The sequence below is a fragment of the Brachyistius frenatus genome, unplaced genomic scaffold (genome assembly GCF_029030835.1).
Source record: "Brachyistius frenatus isolate BFR_SWC_R1_liver_20210118 unplaced genomic scaffold, ASM2903083v1 Contig_21, whole genome shotgun sequence".
NCBI classification, from domain to species: Eukaryota; Metazoa; Chordata; class Actinopteri; family Embiotocidae; genus Brachyistius; species Brachyistius frenatus.
In genome coordinates, this window is record NW_027210620.1 from 3,631,410 (window position 1) to 3,655,765 (window position 24,356).

The window sequence follows — 24,356 nt, forward strand, 5'->3', positions numbered from 1 at the left end:
CGGGAACACACACACACACACACACACACACAAAAAAGAACAAAAAAAAAGTGTTGTTTGAGGGCGGGAGCCTGGTGGTTAGCAAACAGTCTGCGTAGCCTTAGGTGCTGCATGTATATATAGCGCTCAGCCTCGATACTGATGACCCAAATCACACACACCACAGATAAATCATACACTAGAGGCTGCGGCCGGATTTCAATCTGGGTCTTTAGAACAAAAGAAGCGAGTGCGCGTCTCTCTGTTCATTTCACTACATCGTATTGATAATGTATGCGATGAACGCGCGGCAACTTTTCTCTCTGACACGGTATGTGAATTGGTTTCGTCCCTTTGTGTGTGTGTGTGTGTGTGTGTGTGTGTGTGTGTGTGTGTGTGTGCGTGCGCAGTGATTAGCGCCCCATTAGCTGCAGTACGTTCCTTATCGTTAACACTTTGTTCACACCTGAATAGTCTATTATGCTCCAGCACGCCCAGGGCTTCATTTAGAAGCATTGTGTTTGAGCAATAAAATAAAAAAAAAATTTAAACCGCTTTAAAGACCCTCTTCTCACTGGAAAATAGGTTTTTATTAAAAAAAAAACAAAAAAAAACAACAAAAAACTTGACATCAGAATGTTTCACACGAAAGTGGAAACTCTGACCGAGCACACAAACATGTGGGAGACGTTGGCGACTTGGACGATGCCAGGAAGCAAAACAGCGTAATAAATGCAAAGTGGTCTTAATAACCCCTCTCACACAGTTTATCTCAGCCAGACAAAAAGTTTTGTTTTGTCCGTTTTTTTTTTGTTTTTTTTAAAACACCCAGACCCAAACTGAGCTTTTTTTTGTTGTTGTTGTTTGTTTCCAAAAAAACCTGGATTGAAATGACAAATAGTCGGCATGAAGTGTGTAAAATTGGCGCACTCAGAACAGGGTGGCCTATTTACCTGCTTCACTAAATGCATCCTTCTTTCATCCGTCCACCGGAGCTGTGTCCCCCGGTCCTCTGAGGAGGACTGTTGACGCTCTGCTTTAAGGAGCCGACTGTCCCCTAAACCTACCTGGAAACCAGGAGCACGTTGCAGCCTCTTTTAAAGCCTCTTTTTTTTTTTTTTTTTTAAACCTTTTGCCGCTTTTACTCGGCAGTAAAATCTCATCAGCGTCAGTGACATCCTGCATTCATCCCTTGGAGCCTCCGCTCGGGAGGTAGATAAAGAAAATCATTTGAACATTTTATTTCACTCTTCTCATACACACGGTTTTGAGTCGCAGTAAACTGGAGGCTTCTCTCAGCATCCACTGATAGCGCGTGAGGCGTTTAGGGGACATTTGTAAATTGCAGCAACAGTAAACAAACCTGTGTTACACTGTCCACCTTCAAACTGCATTGAAACTGAATATTTGTACCAGGAACTGGTATCAAAAAAAAAAATGTTTAAATGATGCGCAGCCCTGATCTTAAGTGAATATCTGTTGGGTTTTGGGCTGAGAAACTATAAAGTTAATTTTAATTAACTTTCTGTCGTTTAACAGACCAAACAACTATTAATTAAACCCCCCAAAAATAATGCTTGGGTGATGAATAAGTAATGTAAATAATCATTCGTTGCAGCTTCACACCGATGTAAGCGCCTTTTTAGGTCATGCCAGCTACACGTTGCCACTTGAGTGATTTGTTTACAGTGCGCGTACAACCTCACGGTTTCATTTACATATGAAGGGTCGTAAAGCTTCTCCCTCTCTCTCTTTGTCTGTGTTTTGCATACGCTCGATGTCTGTGGCGTTTTTTTTTTTTTTTTTTTTTTTCCCCTCACTACAATACTCCTGTCCGTCTTCTGTGCACATCACCTAATGTAGGCGGAAACACGCTGAGACATGCTGCTGTGTTATCTGTTCCTCCCAGGTCTCCTTTTGCTGCAGTGGCAGACTACTCAGTAACCCGAAATAATGTCATTCAGCTCTGCCTGGAGCTCACCACCATTGTACAGCAGGTGTGTGCAATTGTTTGTGCGTCTCTCTGTGTGTGTGTGTGTGTGTGTGTGTGTGTGTGTGTGTGTGTGTGTGTGCGTGTGCGCGTGTGTGTTTTTGAAGGCTGATAGCTGTTATTCTCCTCTACTTGAAGTGCGAGGCCGAGGGGAGCTGCTGTGGGTTTGTCATAACCCCCCACCCCCACCCCCCTCTCAGAGCAGTGTGTGTGTGTGTGTGTGTGTGTGTGTGTGTGTGTGTGTGTGTGTGTGTGTGTGTGTGTGTGTGTGCGCGTGCGTGTGTGCGTGGGCGTGATGCAGCAGCCTCCGACTCTCGCAATCCCCCAGCGAGACTCGATTCTTTGCTATTTATGTCCTTTACAGTCTTTCTTCGGTGTGACTGATGTGTGTTATAAATACGTGTGTCTTGTTTGTGTGGGCGTCTTCATCTCAGGAAGGGTATAGATGAGCGTGCAGGTGGCGGGGTTCAGTTAATGCGAGGAGGCCTAGACACAAGTATACAGCGGTTACCGTAGCAGCGTGAACGGCATGAGATGGTTGAGTGTTTTTACTTTTTATTTTTTTTTATTTTGCGAGACAGGATGTTCTGCTCGCGCTACATTAAATTTTTCTCGTCCCCCAGGACTGTACAGTGTTTGAGACGGAGAACAAAATCCTTCATGTGGTGAGTCCTGCTTCCTGAGCCAGCTGTCTCTTACTTGCTCTCTGATGATGGGTATATAACGTCCACCCCCCACCCCCTCTACCCCACATCCCCCCCCTCATACATACTGATAAAATACTCCACAAAAAAACATAAACTCAAAAACTTTGGCTGCAGTGTACTTTAATGCCGCTTCCAGGAAGTGATGCTGCTTTTTTCCCTTTATTTATTTATTTATTTATTTATTTAGTACTTTTTTTTTGCCCTCCCAAGAAGATCAACACCACCGGAGCGATGACCAGGAGGCGATTAGCTTAGCTTAGCATAAAGACTGGAAGCAGGGGGAAACAGCTAGCCTAACTCTCTCCTGGACTTCAGACCAATGAGTCCCGAGGAGATGAAACTGTTTTAAACAATTTTAAACATTTCAGGGGAAAAGTTTCTGTTTATTAGAGGAGACGCCGACTAAAAGACGGAACAAAATTTAAAATTAAAAAAAAAAAAAACCAGGTTAGATATCTGGTCTCAGGTTCACCCTCTGGGTGTTCTGTTGAAGCACTGATGGGCGCAAATGAAAATTTAGACATATGAGATTTAAAGAAATGTTAGTTATGAGCCTCAGAGGTGCCGTGTAGTTATATTTTTTTGTAACTTTTGTTGAGCTAAGCTAACTGCCTCCTGACTCCTGCTTCATCCGTACCGTTAGCTTTGCAAGTCACACAATTTGAATACTCCACAGTTTGCAGGGTTATGTATATATATATATTTTTTAAAGTGAAACCAGATACAAATTCCTGATATCTCAGTCTCATTGTCGCCATTATCGATTTTCTCATCTTCTTCTCGGCAAGACAGCAGACACACACATTTCCTATAATGTTATATTGATAAATGACAAAAACACATTTTGTTTTGTTGTGTCCTGCTGAGCGACGAGGTTTGGAGTGTTTTTTTTTTTGCCCGGAGGTATCGTCTCCACCCCTTCATCGAGTCTGCGGCGCTCGCAGCATTACAAATGACATTTGAAAGATTGAACAGAAACATTAACTTTCACAAAAGCGTCCCAATTACCGTACTTAGATCGGTGGTTCCCAAACTTGGATGGCAGCTAAAGTTTAATTAACCTTTTTCACAGCGGACGCTGTGATTTGTCAAACGCAGGTGTAACTAATGGCGTCGCTAATCGCTGGAACGGAGCCATCGTTATGTTATTAGTTTCACTTGGGGCTTTCCCTGTTGTGACAAATCGACGTGCCTGCTGTGAAGGAGACCTACGAGTCGGATCCATTTGGGAATAATTACAAAACAGCGGGTGCTCTGACGCGAGAAACGCTGTCGAGATTCAGGTTCAATTTATTTGACAAAATGACAACAAGTTACAAGATGGAACGGCTTTTTTTTTTAAATTTTTTTTTTTTTTAAAGCAAAAAAAATCTATTATATGTCAATACAGTAGGAAACGTTGTCTTTTTTTAATTTTTTTTTTTTTTTTTTTTTTTAAATGTTCTTGCAAAAGTTTGGGAGCCACTGCTGCAGATTATCCATGAAAAACCCAGTCAGCACTTTTTCTTCCAGCTACTTTCTAGCAGGGAAATGATCCCTGAAACTGTTGACAGCATATTGAATGGAGTCTGGTGTCTGCCAAGAAAAAAAACAAAATTAAATCTACCTCCCTTATATTTGAGGGGAAACAATTATTTCACAGATAATGAAACACAAAATCAAGCCAAGAACAGTGGCTGTTTGCCCGAAATCAAACTTCAATCTGACTCGAAATCAAATGGCCACCTTTGGGATTTAATACAAAGGGGGCAGATTTAGTCATTCATTGCAGGCTTACAAAGAAAATATTGTAGATATAATAGCTCCCGCAGTAAATACACCCAAATGCACGCTTTTTAATTATCAAAAGAAAATACTAGTGACGACTGTATTTGTGTTATCACCTCAGTGAAGCCAAAAGAAAAAGCAGCAGCAGCCTTTTTTTTTTTTTTGTCGCAGGTGGCGGAGAGGTCTCTTAGAAAAACAAGTTCTCTGTTGTCTTAATAAAATCCCCGTTTGTTTTGCCGTCCTCCCTTTCCTCTCCTCTGCAGTGTAAGACTCTGTCGGAGGTGTGTGAGCACATCGTGTGCGTGTCGTCGGACCCGCTGGTTTCCCAGTCGGCCCACCTCGAGCTGGTTCACCTCACCAACATCAAAACCTCCGAAGGCCTGGTAATGACTCCGTTTATCTGACGTGGGTTTTGTCCTCCCTTTCAGTTTGTCCCCAGACAGATGAAGAAGAAACGCTGCAGCTATATTAAACGCTGTGTGTTACTGTCCCTTTAAACTATGAGGTCACACAATATTTATGGCAATAACATACATACTGTAAAATCGATGTGCTTTTCTGCATTTGAATGACTTTCTGAGGGGGAAAAAAGAGACAAGAAAACTGTTCGATGTCTTGATTCATTTGAACAAATATGGATGAAAAACATTTCCACGACGGAACGTTTTCATACTTGAGCAAGAGCACTGGATGTCTTATTAGTACTTCAGCGACTTAAAAAAAAAAAAAAAAAAAAAGTTAAGTTTGTGGCTGTGGATTGAATTATACCTAAATCTTGAGAAATCCTATTGTCAGTCCTTCGCATTCGGCCAAACATCCTGCAGAGACACACCATCTGGTTTGAGCTCAGTGGGGCACTCGTTCGTTTTTCAACAGGACAAAGACCCCGGAACAGTTTGTTGTTTAACATGTTAAAAAAAAAAAAAAAAAAAAATCTTGAATGAGTCGATCTCTTCAAACTTTTGACCGTCTTTTTTGTGAAACACTTTTCTGTCCATCAGGGAATGTACATCAAGTCGACCTACGACGGCCTCCACGTGATCACCGGAACCACCGAAGGGGTGAGAGACTCTTATAATCCCATTTTTCACACCTTGAGCTGCAGCAGGCGGTTCACTTTATCTGCAGATTTCCCAGCATGCCCGGAGTGAGTGTGCATGTGTGTGTGTGTGTGTGGAGAGCAGATTCTTCCTCAGAACAAATCTGACACTTATATCCATAACAGCATATCTGATTCTGTATGGATGACTCTGACTCTGCAAGGCTTCCCCTCCCTGTTCTACAGTATCTTGTTTAAAATACAGTTTGTTGTGAAACTTCTCCACAGCCGGCGTACAGCGATCGATACGCTCAGATCAATTCATAGTCTCTCTCTCTCTCTCTCTCTCTCCCACTTCTGTCTTCTGTGTCTCTGTAGTCTCCGGCTGACCGCTGTAAGAAGATCCATGCAGGAGATGAAGTCATTCAAGTCAATCACCAGACAGTGGTGGGTTTCTTATATCCTTGAAATACATGTTTTTGTGTTTGTTTGCGGGTTTAGCGTGCTTAGATCTTACTAACGTAAAACACGTGAATCTAAATATATTATCTGAATTGGATGATATGCGTATTACAGTGCCGTTCTGTCTGTTTTGATCCGTTTTTACCCACATATAGTGCATAACTAAAGAATTTCCTCTGCTGTTGATGAAAAATCTGCAGATTTTTTTTATGTTTCTCAAATTATCATAATTGAAAATATATGCCTGTTTTTTTTGTTTTTTTTTACAGCTTTTCAGATGTAAATATTCCTTTTAAAACCTGCTATAATCACTATTTTTTATAATATCGGTGGATCAAATACAAATGTTCAGCATGCGAGGGGGGGTCATCCGTAACCATAATTCAACAGATAATTAGCTCATATTTAGAGCATTTTATTGTCTTTTACGCTCATTGTTTTGGGTTTTTTTCGCAGCTTTACTGTTTTGGTCATTTTTGGCTGCAACTATTGTCTGTTTTCAGCAAAACATTCTCTAATAAACCTTCTTACACGCCACCTGCTCGACACCAACAGCAGATGGATACAGTTATCTGTTAGCTGTTGAACATGGTAGCTGATTTAGCATCTGAAGACAGGCTTGTTTTTCTTGGGAGTTGGTGGAGAACAAAAACAGCTTAGAGGGGAGTTCAAATAAAAAATAAATAGATTTTAAAAAAATTGTCAGCTGCTTCAAATAAACGCTAAGGTTGCTTAATGTGTAAATCCGAAACAGTTTGCAAACATGATTGTCACGTATTCGTAGTTTGTTCCTGCTGCCCCCAACTGGCAAAATATGGCATTACAGGTTAAATTTAATGGAAAACGATTTATATAAATAGTCATTTTACAGTAAGATTCACTTATTGTTTTTAAGCCTGTCGTGTTATCGAGTCCTTAAAAGGAAGTTCCAGGTCTGTGTTTTGTGTTTTTGTTGTGGGACGACCTCTTAAGTGTAATCAGATCATTCACTTTTTCTTCGCAGCCTCCTTTGGCATTATGATCAGATCTCAGGTCAGTCCAGTGAGTACAATTTTAAGATGAGGCCTACAAGCAGAAAGCATCGCATCCCGGTAGCCATTTTGTTTTTGTTTACAAAATCTCAGACGAGAGATTTCAGCAATGGATGTGAAAATAGTGGGTAAAAAATTTTTTTTTTTTTTTTTTAAATGTGAGAAGATATATGCTAAGATTGCATTTGTTTTCAAATTGAGGGCAGGTTACATCACACGAAAGCTCTATAGATAGAACTTACCACCTCCACACCCACTCGCCTTGCACAGAAGGCTCAACGAGCGAGATCCAACCACTACGTGGACACAATTCAAACTTTCAGGCTGCTTCTGAACGCTCGTTAGTGTATAAATCAGGGCGTGATTGTTTGCTGCGTTTTTCCAGGTAGATGATTTAATTTTTTTTTTTGTATTACTTTTTTATGCCCCTGACGCTCCCGTCCGTCTCCCGTCCGCAGGTGGGCTGGCAGTTGCGCAACCTGGTCGGCTCGCTGCGGGCCGATAAAGGCGTCGTGTCCCTGACCCTGAAGAAGCGCCCGCAGAGCACGCTCAGCTCCGCCCCGGCGCTGCTGAAGAACATGCGCTGGAAACCCCTGGCTCTGCAGGTGGGGACCGGCTCTACCTTTTATAGACTTTATTAAAGAAACCGTGCGCTGGCCCACATAATTCCCCCGCGGTGGTCCCTCTCCCCCGTACGGACGCAGCCAAAGCGTGTAATTAGGTCAGGGAGCTGTGGCTCGGCGTAGTTTTTTTTTTTTTTTTTTTTTTCTTCTTTTTGTTTGCCGGCCGAAACACCCTGGAAAAGTGAATGGGGGAAGGGAGAAGCGACGGCACCCTCCGCCCACATTCCCACAGCTCCCGCGAATTATGAAATGGTATCTCCCTAATTAGCACTGATCCTCTGCACAATCAGGAGGAAACACAAAGGAAGGACGTGTCAGTTTTATCACAGCTTGGGTGTTATTTTTGTGGCTTTGCCTTTGTCCCTATTGATTATAATAACATTTGTGTTCACCAGAGTGATTGCTGAGGTCTGGGTGAACGCTGACCACTTTATTTGTAAGGTAAAATTAAAAAAAAAACTCAGAGGTCTGGAACCAGGCTAAAAGTAACTGAAACTGTTGGTAATAAGTGTAATATGGCAAAATCTTTATCAGGAATTTTTGTCTACAATTCAATATGATGCTATATTAAATCATAGTGCAGAGTTGGTTAAGAATTTCATATTTTGCCTGCGCTTTCTTTCTCTAAAGAAGTTTTGTTTAACCTGTTTAAAACTTATTTTAATCCATTCCAATTTTTTTTTTTTTCTGATGTGTCAGATTAGAATACAATCGGGAGCCGTACAAGAGAAATTAATCCAGATAAGGATTTCCACTGGGTGTTGAGTTCAACTTTTTAGAAAGTGCTTTTACTATTTCGTTGTCATCGAACCTTTCAACGGTTGGAAACTCCACACACACACACACACACACACACACACACACACACACACACACACACACACACACACACACACACACACACACACACACACACTGATCCTCGTTAGCATCTACGTTACAGAAGTTGGGTTTACAACTAGAAAAATAAGATTCATAACAAACATTTAAGATACAAGAGACCTTTAAAAAAAAAAAAAAAAAAAAAAAAGATCTTCCTAATCACATCTACTTTCTTTAGCCAACCAGAAGCCCGGGCAGCAGTTCGGCCACGCCCTCAGGCACACCCACCAAGAGCTCCGCCCTCCAGGACCTCTTCATCCCCCCTCCGCCCGCTGAGCCGTACCTACCCAGGTGTGGTTTTTTTAAAAATTTTTTTTTATATAAACCATACAAAGAGCACAACTGGTGACAGTAAAAGATAAACTCGTGACTTTGATTTACATTTTGAAAATCTGCCTCTGCTGTTGCCATAGAGACGAGACAGGAGCCCTGTCTGGAGATGAGCCACCCCGTAACCATGGTGGCATCAGCGTCGCTAAGCGCTCTGAATCACCGAACTCCTTCCTGGATCAAGAGTCTCTCCGGCGAGAGGAGGAGGAGCCCGTGTACTGCACCACGCCCACATACGGTGCGCTCTCGTGATGATTGAGTGTGTGTGTTAATCTCATTCTGCTGAATTGAGCCACTTAGAGGGAAACGATTGTGAGAGTCAGTGTCCACCTGCAGCTCCGACAGAAAGAGACGAGGCCCGTTACATCGCAGGTAAAAACACATACAAGAATCCTGCAGGTTAAGTAGCTTTGAAGGTTATTTAAATCTGACAACATCAGCTCGATTCACGTCTTGGTTAAATCTGTAATATGTGAAACACTCAAAGCAACACACAGACACAGTTAGTGAGTTCGTGTTTTTTTTTTTTCATCCGTTCATTCACTCGACACAAACCACGCAAAGGTGGACATCTTTCTTTGGAAACTTTGGGATCTGCAGCAGAGGTTAAAACTCCTGGACGCCCAGCATAAGTTTGTGTCGACCGACCCATCTGGCGAGGCTGATATTAAGTTTTGTAATTGTGTGTGTGTGTGCGTGCGTGCGTGCGTGTGTGTGTGTGTGTGTGTGTGTGTGTGTGTGTGTGTGTGTGTACACACTTGTAGGCAGGCTGAGGCCCATCTCCATGCCCGTGGAGTGTAACTGGGTGGGCGACTACGAAGACCCAGCCAAGCTGAACAGAGAAAACCGCAGAGGTGAGCGCCGGCGTGTGGAGCGCATATGTGTCTCCTGAAGAGGCTGTTAGGTTATTTGTTTAAATGTTCCTGTCACTAAAGACATCAGTGTGTGTGTGTGTGTGTGTGTGTGTGTGTGTGTGTGTGTGTGTGTGTGTGTGTGTGTGTGCGTGTGTGCGTCTCCATCCCTTTCTCTTAATTCTCCCTGTGATTAGCATCACAGAGGAATGAAATAAGAGGGGATGATAAGAGAAGTAGTAAAAAAAACCAAACAGGGAAGATAAAAAAAAATAAAAAGAAGAAGGTAGAGGGTCGGCACAAAGGCAGAGAAAATGAAAGGCGGCCGTGAAGGGAGGAGGAATAAAGAGGGAGGGAGAGGAGAAAGAGAGAGAAAAGGAGGCGTGAGAGGAGGCATAAACGGAAAAAAAAAAAAAAAAAAAAAAAAAAGACTGTTCTCCCTGACCTCCACCTGAATCACTCTCAGTTGCCATGGCGACGCCGACAGCAGCTCTTCTCGGTGTCTCATTTTCCTCTCTGGCCGCTGCCTAGCAACCAGGGGGAGGACAAGAGGGTGGGAAACGTGGAGAGGCAGAGAGAGATGGAGAGAGAAACCTGGGTTTCCTCCCTCGGCGGAGAGGTGAAGAGAAGTTGAAGAGGTGGAACAGACGCCGGGAGTCGAAACGGATGAAGTCGCGCAAATAAGCGGCGTCATAGCGTCGGGGAATTGGACTGCCAGCACGGAAATAAAAAAAATTTAAAAAATGGCATCTCAAAAAACTAGGGGTTTCATTTCGATGTGACTTTAACAGCACTTAAAGCACACAGGAAACAACCGAAATGTTTCCCGACGAGCAACATTTTGTGACCGAAAGGTTTACTTTACCTTCTTCGGAGGCAAAGGCTGAAAGGCTCCGAGTCCTCCGAACAGACACGAGTCGGACTGTACTCTGTTGTTATTGTGAAAATCACATTGTTTACATTTACGTGCCAGCAGCACGGTTTCCAGGCGTACGTTAATATTTTTCTTCGTCCGATTATTTTTAGCCGTTTGTACGATCGATAATTCTACAAACCAGACTGACGTGTCTTAAGTTTTGACATAAGAGTTAAAGCCGATTTGAAACCAGCCCGCACAACAACAATTTGTCTCCGTTTCATTTTCCCCCGACGTAAGCGCTGACTTTCGTCTACTTGTTGACTTTGTAAACAAATGCATTCTGTCTAAAACGTTGGTTTTGTTTACTGTTGATTGAGATCTTTTGTCATTAGTTTTTTTCGCTAAATACCAATCAAAACGCCGGAGAAGCGGCGGATGGAGAGAGTGGTTTTTGTAACGGTCGTACGGGCGATGATCGGTGACCTGTTTTATCGATCGGGGGATTAAACGCGATGCACGATTCTGCCTCTGAAGTCTCCCTAAAACAACTTTAATGAAACCGATGGAGCTGCTAAAACTAAAGGGCCAACAAATCAGACCGATAGATTCGATCCCGTCTGAAGGCTCTGCAGCGCGTTCAAGATTGTTTTCGCGATAACTGATTCTCCCGGTGATGATGCTCTGACTAAAGGTCAAAAACTCACCTTTTATTTATTTTTTTATTTTTTTACTCAAACTGCCCTAATTTTTCAGAATCCGGATGATTTGACCTTTTACTGTTTTATTTATATATTTTATAGTCTCTTGTTAACCCAGAAAACCTCATCCTACGCACCAGTGACGAAGACGGGTACAAACAGAAGATCAATACCTCTGATTGATACTGCATGTTGGCGGGTTTATTTATTTATCTCCTGATCGTGTTTCGCAGAGGCGTCGCTGTTGCGTTACGTGGGACTGTCCTGCGCCGAAGAGCGGAACGCCTGCGACGACTACTCCTCCCACACGGCTCGTCCGGGCAAGCGGACCAATGACACGGCCAAGCGCGCCAAGAGGCGGAGCCACCACAGCCAAAGCCCCTCCCACTACGTCCTCCAGACCAATCAGAGAGACTCGCCCCCCAGAGACCCCGCCTCCATTTATCATGTAAGACAGTTACTTTGTTTGTTTAGGTTCTGTCTCTCGTTTGTTTATTTATTTTCAGTTAGTTCATTTCGACATGACTGAAACTCTCACCTTGAATTCTGTGTACAAATCCAGATGTCTTTCTTTTGGGTCCTTAAGAAAACTTATCCCAATCATCCGACTCAAAAGATGTCCATACACAACTACTGGTTTTTTTTTGTTTTTGGTTGGTTTGTTTGGGGGTTTTTTCCACACGTTGCGGTGGTTTTCCTGCACTTGTCAATACATGTTGTTGTTGTTATTGTCTAGAACCTGCAGTACATACAGCATCTACGGTACTACAGTCACTTTTCTGAATTTTGTCATCAACTTGATACTAAAGTCAGCTCCTCCAGGACTTCATGGAGTTTTTTTGTGTTGGATTTTGCTGTGGTTTTTCCTCAAAAAATTGCGATGTAATTTGAGGAGTTTTGAGGTTGTTGGTTTTTTTGCGGTAAAATTGGAGTAAATAGCAAAAATTGCCAGTCAAGGAAAGTTGTGATTAAAAAATATATATATATATTTTTTTTAAACTACTACTTAATAATAAGTCATATGTAATCACTTCCTACAATAATAAGCATGCTGCAGAACACAGAAATTTGTTGATCTAATGTTATTGTGTAAAAAAAAAAAAAAAAAGTTGAACTTGTAAACAAATTGCAAAAGTAATGGAGCTTTACAAAGCAGTCTGTGACTCTAATATAAAATACAAGGGCTTCATCTTCTGTAAAATGAGGCTTTTAATTACTTTTTAAATCATATGAATTCAACACGGACTGTACAAAACCAAAATGGAGTCTCTTACAACTGGAAGTGTGCTTCAAACTAATTTAGCATATTCCTCGTTGTCATGATAACCACTTTTAATTTTTGTCGGTGTAATTCAGGCGACAGAACAATCCGATATCAGCGGCGTGTCACCGCAAGGAATCGGCACACGTGGCTCCAGTTACCTGTTAACCGTGCAGACATGAACGTAGCGTCATGATTCTCGACACGAAGGACAAAAAAACAAAAACAAAAAACGCATCATTTTAACACGAAGTTAAAGGAATACAAAGTGTGATTGACAGGTGTTATCTTGGAAGTGTGGAGCAGGAAAGCACAACACTTGGCTCGTACCGTCAACGCAGCATCTGAAGTGTTAAAAAAAAAAAAAAAAAAATTGAAATTCAAAGCCGAGTTGCAGTTACTTTCTTCACGATTGCATAAAAACAGCTGCAGGCTGCGGATCAGAAACCAAACCGGAGAAGCAGGTTCTGAAACTCGTCTGACTTCCCTTCGGTTGCCTCCTCTTTCCGATTTGTTGTGATACTAATTCGACAGTCAGAGACTCAAGAGACTTTAGAGAAAGGAAAACACGGGCTTTTTTTTTTTACCCCTGGTGAGAAAGTGAAACGTGAATCTGAGCGAATGCTGACTCGTCATTATCCCCCCCTCCTCCTCCCCCCTATTCCTGTCCGCCCCGCCTGTCCATCTTAGTGCAGGGCGCTCTGCGCTCCGGGCAGTCGGTTCGCCCGGCGGTGACCTTTCGTACGTCTTTGGAAAATTAAAAGCGCTTTCGGTGTGTGTTTACAGCGCGCACGGGCGCTGCGGTGGCAGATGGCGTGTCAGTGGGAGTGGGCGGCGACCGTGTCATCCGTCCTGCCGAGCGCCGGGGCTGCGAGTGGCCGCGCTCCAGGCTCGGACACGTGTAATGTTGTGACATCAGAGCTGGTCTGTTGCCCCATCTGACCCGCCGAGAGAGGTCACGTCAGAGTTCGGCCGCTCCGGACGAGGCGACGGGTCTGAAAGGGAAAATAAACACGGACTGACTCTTCTGAGAGGCGTCACTCAAAGTCAAATCTGAGCACGACGACATGATGCACACCTCGTCGGACGTGAATAAATGTCCGAGAGAGTTTCGATGGAAATACGGTCAGATATATTTTACAACAGAAGTAGTTAGTAAGTCTAATGTGAGGCGGAGAACGTGCAGGAGAGCCTGTGGGATTGAGAAAGTGAATCACTGTGTTTTTTTTTTTGGTTTTTTTTTAGGATGATAATCAGAGATAGCGTGGAGAAGGTTTTTAGGTCACGTATTTGGGCGAAACGCCACGACGACTTCTCGGTTTCTCGCTAAATATAGAACCTCAGCGGCCGCCCGCGCTATCAGACCGTGTGTTGGAAAATTTGACATTTACTTCGCGAAACTGAGAATCTTCACATTTGTAGGTTTCCTTCAGTGTCAAAGTGACTCTCTGTAAATCTACATTGATGACTCGGCGTTATTAGCCCGTCGTGTCACACTTTGGAAACCTCTGTTTCACATGTTTGTCCTTCACATTTTTCCTGCAGAAGTTTCTGTTTTAATCCACGAGGCGACAGAGCTCTATCTTTCTCACACGTTACCTGCATGTCCTGTTGTGCCACCTGAACCCCCACCACCCCTTTCCCCCCCCCACACACACACACACACACACACACACACACACACACACACACACACACACACACACACACACACACACACACACACACACACTTCCCCCTCCCGTCGCTCCGTTCTATGTTTAGAGGTGTGAAAGGTGCTAACGTCCTCCGTGAGGTCGATTTTTCCATCCCTGTGTGTGTGTGTGTGTGTGTGTGTGTGTGTGTGTGTGTGTGTGTGTGTGTGTGTGTGTGTGTGTGTGTGTGTGTGTGTGTGTGTGTGTTCGTGCGAGCGAGATAATGAGAGAGGGGAGATTTGTCTTTGTGCCTCCTCTCATCGCTCCCTAAGAGCTGTCATCTTTTATATCCCAGGATTCATTGCAGCAAACAAAAGGCCACTGATTCATTCTGACAGCCTGTTCCCCTCTCTTCCTCTCTTCCTCTCTTCCTCTCTTCCTCTCTTCCTCTCTTCCTCTCTCAGACATACCAGCAGTCTTCATCTCTGCAGTCAAAGACCAGGAAGAAGAATAAAGGTAAGCGGGAACGCCACCTGTTCGGTGGGAGCACACGCTGCCAGTTGTGGTCACTTTTTCAGTCACTCGAGCTGATTCATGCTGCGAAAAATGGGAGAGCAGCTGCTGCTAACCTCAGGAACACTTCATTTTACACATCTGCAACTCGGGTCATTTTCCTTCAGACGTAATGGAGAAAAGTTGGGAGAATAAAGCACAGGTACAACCCTGGTTTAACACTATGGGGGGGGGGACAAGTGATGTAATGAATATTCATTTTCTTATTCATTCATTCGTTCATTGTCTTGTGTGATGACTTATTTTGAGAGTTATAATAAGTATAATAGTCTTTGAGCCGTAACGACAAACTATTTACATCATCAACTAATTAATGAATCAATCAATTTGGCTTCAGATTGTTTGTTTTGCTCCACTGACAGTTTAAACTCCACAAATATTAAGTTTGCAATCATTTATAGAAGAAAAGATTTTTTTTTTTGTATTTTTGCTTCATAAATTACTTAAATGTCTATTAATGACTTGATTAATTGAGTAATTGTTGGTGTCAGTGTCATTTTAATGCATTTTCCAAATGTATTTGATCTTGTATTGTTTATATGTAGGTGAAGGGACTTTGGTTGTTGGACGCTAAAGAAATCTTGACTTCTGGTTTGTTTTAATCAGTTAAAAAAAAAAAAACTGTTGTTTTTTTGATCCCATTAATAATATTAACAGAAAGAACAGAAGCAGTTTTTCCTCTTTGTAATCGTGTCGTGCTCTCGCTGTCTGTGCAGAGAGCTCCGTATTTGCATTTGAACACATCGTGCTCGTTTCACAGATTTTGATGAGCTGTGACTGGACCGCCGGCGACGCAGCCTTCGGTCTCTGTGCATACATCTCACAATGCAGTGTTTCATCATGTCAGACAGGCATCACTGTACAGATGAAAGCTACCGGTGTCTTGTTGAAATGAATGAGACCACGGTTCTTTTCTTTACTGTGGTTTTTTTGTTGTTGTTGTTGTTTTCTTTAGCTGATTTTACTCCCCGTCGTCAGTGTCGTTGCCTCTTTGACCAAATCGTTTTTCTTTTTTTTTTTTTTTCTTTTTCGATCGACATGATGGAAGTGATTTCTTGTTTTGTTTTTTTTCTCCACCGGCCTTTCACTCCGTTCACCATCTGCCATCTTGAGAAACTCTGAAAGCTTTCGCTCCATCTGCACGTTTCCTCGGCGGCTTTGTTTGTTTACAGCAATTACATCAAAGTTAAAAAAAAAAATGAATGTGATAATTGATGATTCACTGACCGACTGGCACTCTCATCAAACATGTAATGAAATGTTAGTTACTTTTTTTGGCTCCAGTGGTGAGAGAACAATAATCCTCTTTTTTAAAGCCAAATTCGTGATGGTATCAGTTTTATAGTCTGGAGCTGCTGCTGAGAAACATTATCACTCAAGAGCACTTTCAGGATGTGTAGTTTCTCCGGTATCAGGGTGTATAACTTATTAATCACCTGTAGACTACAAACCTTTCCACATTGCATGTTTGAGCTTTAGTCCTTTTCTTTTTTTTGTGTCCGGCACTGTGGAGGAAAAGTTGTTTCCTTTAGAGATACGCCGCCACAGAAGTAAAATGAAATATGGACTCACCGGCTTCGTTAAAAGACTTTTCATACAGCGCAATTTTCCTAAATTGGTAGCCAAGTTTTCTCGGTAATCTTTAACGAGAGGAGCCTGCTGTAAAAAAAAAAAAAATGTAACAGGGCTTTTATGCCAGAAAAGAAAAAAAGGTAATTTTTATGAAACACCTCTTACCTTCCGTCAAACGCTCAAAATCCAGACTGAATTCTCGCCAAGAATTACCGCTACATTAGGACGTGGCATTTTGTGACAAGCTATTTTTCACACTTCTATGAAAGACAAGGAGCGAGCACTTACAAGCAGCAGTTAGCACGACGCGTTACATTTTGAATGACACATTTTCCCCCTCTTTGAGTTCATGCTTTCTTCCAGTTTTTTCAAATTATTTTTTTTTTTAATTTTTTAATTTTTTTTTATAGTCTTTCTGTTTCGCGAACGTCGCCGCCTTCACGTTTCCTCCCGTGTTGTTTCCAGGACGAGCTTTGGCCTCGCTGAGTCGGAGGCGTGTTTCCTGCAAGGCGCTGGGCAGAGGAGACTGCGAGGGCTGGCTGTGGAGAAAGAGGGATGCGAAAGGTTACTTTTCTCAGAAGTGGAAGAAGTACTGGTTCGTTCTGAAGGACAACTGCCTGTACTGGTACATCAACGAGGAGGTACGTCTCCCAGCCTGAATTTGTCCTTTTTCCCCGACACAAAAAAAGTTTGAGTTTCCCAGAGTTTGGAACGTATTACAACACATTTTAGGAAGTAGGGATCTGAAAAGTGAGAAGTCATGATGAAATTTGTCAAAACGATGCTTGGTGTGATTTCAATGGAAGCTACGCAGGGTTTTGTTGCTGCCGGGTGACAAAGACAAAGAGAGAAGTTTCCATGAAGTCAGACTTGTTGCTAAGAATATTACACAGTCAGGATCAATAGTCAGGTAAAAGGATTTCAGCTTACATTTGTATAAAGTATACGTTTTGGGAATTTTTCTGGACATGTCGATGTACGTTTTTCTCTGTGAAATGGTCCAGATTGATATATCTCAACAGCTGAGATTTAGTAAAGATTCATGGTTCCCCCCCCTCCCCAAAAAAAATGTACGTACTATCTTACAACTATTGTTTAGACTCCTACGAATTTCAGTATTAACAGTCATGTTTCCCAAAAGATAAGTTGCACTCGTTATAATTTGGTGATCCTGACTTCTTTGGGGGTTTCTTCTGTTGTTGTTGTTGTTGTTGTTGTTGTTGTTTTTTGGAAATAGCTCAACAACTATTAGTCGAATTTTCATGAACCAACATTCTTGGTTCCAAGAGGATAGACCATACTGTGTTTGATGTACCCGCAGCTTTTGCTCTAGCACCACCATGAGATTGACATTTTTGTCATTTTTAACGATATATTTTAGCAACTGTTAGTCGAGTTGCAGTGAAATTTTGTACGAACATTTACGGTGCCCAGAGGATAAACCCTATTTAATTTGGTGATCAAAACCAATCAGAAGTCGTCAAATGGTTTGATTGACGCTTAACGAAAATGCATCCGCAGCCTGAGGCATTGAAAAAAAAAACGAACCGAAAGCTTTTGAAACGATCCCTGAAAGCGGCGCGTGTTCGGAAAGCCACACTGAAACAAACCGCTGTCCTTTTGGCCCTTTACTTCCCACGAGCTTCTTCCTCATGTCTCTCTCCCGTCCGCCGGTTCAGGACGAGAAGGCCGAGGGTTTCGTCAGTCTCCCGGAGTTCAAGATCGACCGGGCCAGCGAATGCCGCAAGAAGTAGTAAGTGCTCGAAGAAAACGCTTCTGTGTCGCAGTCGTGTGCATTTCCTTCGTGTGCAGTTCACGTACTGTCGTACGTATGAACGTGCGCCCGCAAAAATAAACCTGCCTGTGTCTCTCCAGTGCTTTCAAAGCCTGTCACCCCAAGGTCAAGAGTTTCTACTTCGCGGCAGATGGAGTGGATGACATGAACAGGTAACGCAGCGTGCGCTAAACACAGATGAAGGTTACGCAGCGGGGCAAAATCCCAGCTGGGTGTCAAAACACACAACTTCCTGTTTTTTTTTGTTTGTTTTGTTTTTCCCACCACAAAAATGTGTTAATTTTTACTTGGGGAAATGTTTCTGTTTATCAGTTGTCTGTGAAAATATCGGTGCCAACAGGTTCGTGAGTTTGTTCAAAACGGCTGAAAGACATAATTTCCCTCGTTTTCCAGTGACATTTAGAGGCAGCAAGGTATAATAACTGGACTCATTATGTAACTGTTGTTGTGGTTAAAAAAAAAAAAAGAAGAGATTGCACAACCTTAAATGCTAAAGAGAGGTTGTTACGTAACCGCAATTCACCTCAAATCTATCGCTGGTCTTCGTTCTCGCCGCTGAAGTGACATGTAGTTCTTTTTTCCCTTTTTTTTTTTTTTTTCACGCTAATTTTGTTTTGAGAACATCATATCCCTCTTTAAAAGCTTAACACTGGCTTATCAGCTGGAGTGCTTTTGGAAAATTGATGCGTTGACGGTGTTGACGTCCCTTTTTTTTTTTTTTTTTTTTTAATACAGCGCTGCCCACCCGAATACAAAATAAAAGTGCAACAGATGGAAGTTTGTTACATAATTTGACCCATAAAATAGACCCAGAATAGAATCTGCTCGTCGAGATACACATTTCACACGCAAGCCTAACGGGATAAAAAAAAAAAAAAACATGCGGCGATGACATTTTGTGTCCAAAAGGTCAAAAGTCCTGCTTCGCTCTGACATCAAAATGTTCTGCAAAAAAAAAAAAAAAAAAAAAAAAATGTTCCGTCCTAATTCAACGCCGTAACTCGGGAACAGAAGGCGAGACTGTGACCATATTTCACATTTGATTTGACACTGAATTAATGATGCTCATCTTTCGGCGATGCGCTCTGTGGTTATAAAGCTCCTCGGTGTTGGCAGGTTGAAGATGCGTGTGAAGCATCATCTTTTTAGAATTTGTAGTTTCTTCGCGGTGACGTTCATATTTGAAGCATCGTCTGTTGTCACGGCTACAAATTTGCGTTCGATCAGAATCAGCTTTATTGGACAAATTCCTTATATATATATATATATATGACATGAGTTTGAACACACATGAATGTAAACTGCAAAGAGTGTCTTCTTGGTAAAGAATAAGTAATATATTTTTACATAACGTATACATCCGTCTCTATTTCCTTATTTGGTGTACTCTCAGCTCACTTTGTGTCAATTTCAGGTCCTCTACTTTTATACCTTTTCACATATTGGGTTTTGATAAGGTAATAAAAAATGAAAACAGTTCAATTTGAAACCATTATTTGTTTTATAATAACAAAAAAAACCAAATCCTTCTTTCTGCTAGGTGGCTGAGTCGTCTCAACATGGCCGCCGTGGGCTACGCAGAGCGAGAGAGGATACGCCAGGAGCAAGGTGAGGGTTCATTCAGTGGCTTGCTGAAGGGCACGTCAGCAGATGGCTGCTGCAGGATGATGTCTTTACCCACCGAACACACCGATACTACTATTCTAATTGAACTTGCCTATATTTTCCACGACACGTGTCGGTTTCATTAAGTGTCCAGACACCAACCGCTATTATCTGACAGTAAATTCGAAATGTTGTGTTTTTAACTGTTTCCCTGCTTCATGGATGTAACAGACGGATGGCTGGATACATACAGTATATACCGTGGACGGATGCAACCTGTAGAAAGATGGATGTAACAGATGGATGGCTGGAAAAATAATCTGCAGATGGATGGATGAACACACGGATGTTGTATTTCTGACAGTATGCGTGTGGGTTCCCAGCAGATTACTGGAGTGAGAGCGAACACGAGGACGAAACCACCTCCAGCCCCAAACAGGACAGCCCTCCACCTCCCTACGATACCTACCCACGGCCTCCATCGGTGAGTCACACGCACATGACTGTATTCCTGCTCGTATAAACTACGTACTGTACTCGAAGGCACAAATCAGGCTCGCCTTTCCTCCACAGTACATTTGAACAGTTAAAGTTATTGCCAATTTTAGCCCACAGGGAGCGGTAGGGATGCATTTGGTGTAATTGTTGCTATAATTGAACCTGGAACTGGTTGCTCTACATTATGAGTCTTTTTTAATCCTGGTATAAAAAAGAAAAACTGAAACAACAACAGTGGCTTTTTAGTTCAGATAATCAGGGTCACCAGAAACAGAGCCTGCTGAGATAATAGTAATAAGTCTGTGTCTTCCCATCTCTTCCTTACCCTCTCACACACTTTTTCAATCATCACGCCGCCTCGCTGGGGGAAATCCTTTTCTTCTCTCTGTCAGATGAGCGCCTACTTGGAAGGCCGAACCACTCGACTGTCTTCCACGGAAACGTCTCGCTCTCGCTCGTCCCAGGAGGACTTCCTGTGCAGCGAGCCCCCCGTGGCGGCCGCGGAGCCGCAGTACCACCCCGGTCCTCTAGGGGGAGGCACCACACACAGCGGGAGAAAACCAGGGGGCAGCAGCAGCAGCGACGTGCAGTACAGATGTGATCCTGTAGAGGTGTGTGTGTGTGTGTGTGTGTGACGGTGTTTAACGCGGTTTTAACAGATCCTTTAAAAGTCTGAAAAAGAAACAATTGATCTTTTAACAATTAAGGTCATAAAATGTCATAAAGTCTTTTTTCAATTTTGTGAAGTCTGAAAGATTTTATCTGATCGTATTTTTATTGTGTCTCCATGAACAAAAAAGCGAGCTAGAATTAGTTAACTTGTCTCGAAGGTGAGAAGCAACAAGAATGGTTGTAAATATCAGTTTTAAGACGACTAGATGTGCTAAAAAGAACTTTTAAACTTGGGTTAATTGAAATGAAAGCAGTCGAGTCCCATATTAAGTTAGAAAACCACAGATGGTATGTGAAAAAAAATGTGCCGCCAATGAGCTCATAACCGTCCTGAAACACGCTTTAACAATCTGTTCGTCTCCGTGACTGGTTCCTGCAGTACCGCTCCAGTCCTGCGGGGGGCAGCAGCGAGACGGGGTCACCGGGCCGCTCTTCGTCGTCTCAAAGACGCTCCTGGCAGGACCTGATTGAGACGCCGCTGACTGAGGCGGGACTACACTACCTTCAAACTGGACCACTTGGTAACGCACGAATTTACCAGAAGCTTTGTCCAAAAAAAAGTTGTTTATTTATAATCGTGATAAAAAAAAAAAATCAAAATAAATCAAAATCAAAGAAGCCTCAAATAATTTGTCCCTGATGTGGTTTCTGTTACATTAATCGCTTCTTATCACCTTGATGTTTGTTCACGTGTTAATTTATCCGACGTTTGTTTTGAATTGGTGATTTAACGCTCTAAAAAAAATGATAAATTAAATATCCTGTAGCGTGTTGCACAGTTTGTCCTCCTGAAGAAATGAGTCACGCCGTATTGATTGCTGCAGCTCGATTGCTCTCGCATGAACGCGTTCCTTCTTCTCGACGTTGCAGAGGACGCCGTCTTCGCCGAGCCGGGCCCGGGCGGCGGGTCGATGACCGCCGGAGCCGTTTACACCCTTCCGGCGCAGAGGAATGTCCCGTTGCCCGTGGCGATGCAGAGGCTGATCCCCACGACAACCCAGGGAGGGAAACCCCGCAGCTTCACGCTGCCGCGAGACAGCAACCTACACGCGCTCCTCACGCCGCCGGCGAAAGAAGAACCGCAAACACACAACGGTGAGTTCAGGCCGGGAGCGTCACGCGCCGTGTGAAACACGAACAGCAGCTCAGAGGGATTCAAAGCTGATCCAGCCACGTTTTATTTATTCAGCAGGTCGGAAAACAAAAGAAAACCCTGCAATAACACCAAGAGGAGAAAGACGTCCGTATACTTTTAGGCACCAAAGTAAAACGAGGGTACCTTCAATAATAATGGTATTTAGTTGTTGTTTTTTTTTAGGTTGTACTCTAAACAGTAAACGTCTAAATCAAATCAATATTTGTCTTTAAAGCCATTTTTCTAAGCTGTTGTTCCCAATTAGGGGGAACTTTTGGATACGTGGAAAGATTTTAGGGTTATAAATTAGGATTTTATTTGGAAGTGTGTGCACTCATATTGACTCAGCTGTAACACCAGAACACTGCTGCTGCTGCGAAGGTGTAAAAACCAACAAGGCGAGCCGGTTCCCATACAGAGTTTAAAATAATGAAGAAAACCTTTTATATAATTGAATGGCGAAAAATAGCAGTTAAAGGAAATGTCTAAAATGATATAAGAAACAGCTCAATGTCACTGATTGATGATGGAAATATCCATCATCACAGCAAACTAGACAGACTAACTACCAAATCTATGTTTATTTGTGGTTTAAATGTTCACTTTGAGGGATTTAGTGGGATCTACCAGTGGGAATTTAATATCCATAATTATGTTTTCATTTGTGTATAATCAGCTGAAACTAAGAGTGTTTGTGTTGTTTTTTTTTTGTTCTTCATATCGACATAGTTTCTACAGTAGCCCAGAAAGGACAAAAATCAAACTGGAAATAAGGACGTGGTGAGGTGCGTTCAGGTGGTCGCGGTCTGCGTCCTCACCACTAGATGCCGCTAAATCCTACACAAGGCTCCTTTTAAAAGAACCTTTTCCAATCAATTCGAAAATGCTGACGCGGCAAGTGCGATGACTTTGGAACAGGTGTCACGTGAACTATTTTATTTCTGTCCTCTAATACGTTAACGCTCAGGTTGAAAATTCAGCCGTTTTTCTATATTTTCAACGAGATCGACTTCAAATATTCAACAGTAGCAAAACGGTAAAAGTCATTCGTACGGTCGCGTACTTGTTGAATCAGTATGTGCTGCACATACAAACAAGCGAAAGGCTTCGACGCTCGTAGTCCTTTCTAGTCAAAAAAAAAAAAAAAAAGGGTGGATGTTAAGAGTTTAAAAGCCTGAGCTGAATTCTGAACCAGCTGTAGCCTTCGATATCAAAAGAGAAGCAATAATTTAGTGTGGTAAAAAAAAAATAAAAGCCTGCATGACCTTCTTTGTGCCACTGAAAGACAGAAGAGGTTTTATTTTGGTAGATGTAATTGTGTGAAACAAGCTAGAGCATCTCTCTTTGTTGTATTTCTTGGTTAAGAGGGGAAAAAAAAAAAAAAAAAAAGTGTCTCTTATTGAATGACCGCCACCAGAGACTGGAAAAAAAAAAAAAAAAAAAAAAAAGAGGAAGATCTTTTAAGGTGAAGACGTCAGTACGTGTGCCAGATATAAAAACCGCTCTCAGGCAGACACTTATCCGTTTAAATCATCATCATTATCTGGTAACACACGCCGCAGTCATACGCCGATCTAATGAGGCTAATGAGAGCCGCTCCTGTTGCCGAGGTGAGACCGGCGGCGTGCCACAAAACGAGAGTGCCAGACGAAAATAGTAAGACGACGTGATTTGTGCAATCGGGTGATTTTCTTTTCTTTTTTTTTTTTTTTTTTCTTTTGAAGATTTGTTAGAGAGTTGATTGAACAATGAATAATGATGTGAAAGGAGGAAGTAAAGCTGCCAAAGTGGGGGACGGGGGACGGGAGGACGTCCCTGAGGCTGACAGAGAGAGAGAGAGAGAAGAGTGTTTTATCATTATTAATAATCTGTCTGCGACTAATACAAGTCATTGCGGTCCTCCGGCGGTCCGGCGGACGCGTGACTCGTCTCCTCTCGGCTTCAGGATCTCGAGAGCGAGTCGGAGAGTTTTCGGCTTAAACGTTTTGTGCTTTTCTGTGTGTTTTTTTTATTTTTTTTATTTTAAAGGCGGCAGTGAGGGCGCGTCCCTGGGCGACCTGTTTCGGGCGTGCGAGCAGGGCGGCGTCTGTCCTCTGGGTCGGGGGTCGGAGGCCAAAGGTCAGACAGAGTTCAGGCAGTCCTTCCTCCGCCGGGCGGCGGACCCTCAGCTCAACGACCGCCTGCACCGCCTGCGCATACTGACCTCAACGCTGAAGGTTGGTTTCGCACGTCACGAAACACCCGCCCACAAAAAAATGTGACCGTCCAATCAGAGCGCAGCAACCGTAACTAGGCGTAGCGGGCCCGTCTGGCTTTTGTAAGCTCGACTCGTAGCTAACTGCACTTCGAAGGCAGTTAGTTTTTTTTTTTTTTCTTTCTTTGTGAGATTACTT

At 42.8% G+C, this 24,356-nt stretch overlaps 1 protein-coding gene across 5 annotated transcripts in view; it reads left to right on the forward strand.

Moving 5' to 3' along the window:
- Positions 1-24,356, forward strand: part of cnksr2a (connector enhancer of kinase suppressor of Ras 2a) — a 59,235-nt gene that overhangs the window by 17,162 nt on the left and 17,717 nt on the right. For 3 of the 5 annotated variants that reach the window (XM_069696471.1, XM_069696468.1, XM_069696472.1), the window contains exons 4-23: positions 1,889-1,976; positions 2,593-2,634; positions 4,707-4,826; positions 5,445-5,504; positions 5,861-5,929; positions 7,434-7,580; positions 8,659-8,771; positions 8,894-9,048; positions 9,575-9,664; positions 11,452-11,666; positions 14,578-14,629; positions 16,724-16,899; positions 17,938-18,011; positions 18,134-18,205; positions 19,594-19,661; positions 20,042-20,142; positions 20,549-20,767; positions 21,208-21,349; positions 21,699-21,923; positions 23,992-24,179. In XM_069696471.1, the coding sequence (XP_069552572.1) occupies positions 1,889-1,976; positions 2,593-2,634; positions 4,707-4,826; positions 5,445-5,504; positions 5,861-5,929; positions 7,434-7,580; positions 8,659-8,771; positions 8,894-9,048; positions 9,575-9,664; positions 11,452-11,666; positions 14,578-14,629; positions 16,724-16,899; positions 17,938-18,011; positions 18,134-18,205; positions 19,594-19,661; positions 20,042-20,142; positions 20,549-20,767; positions 21,208-21,349; positions 21,699-21,923; positions 23,992-24,179 (2,416 nt within the window). The remainder of the gene's footprint in view (positions 1-1,888; positions 1,977-2,592; positions 2,635-4,706; positions 4,827-5,444; positions 5,505-5,860; positions 5,930-7,433; positions 7,581-8,658; positions 8,772-8,893; positions 9,049-9,574; positions 9,665-11,451; positions 11,667-14,577; positions 14,630-16,723; positions 16,900-17,937; positions 18,012-18,133; positions 18,206-19,593; positions 19,662-20,041; positions 20,143-20,548; positions 20,768-21,207; positions 21,350-21,698; positions 21,924-23,991; positions 24,180-24,356) is intronic. The other 2 variants (XM_069696469.1, XM_069696470.1) reach the window with 2 other exon arrangements.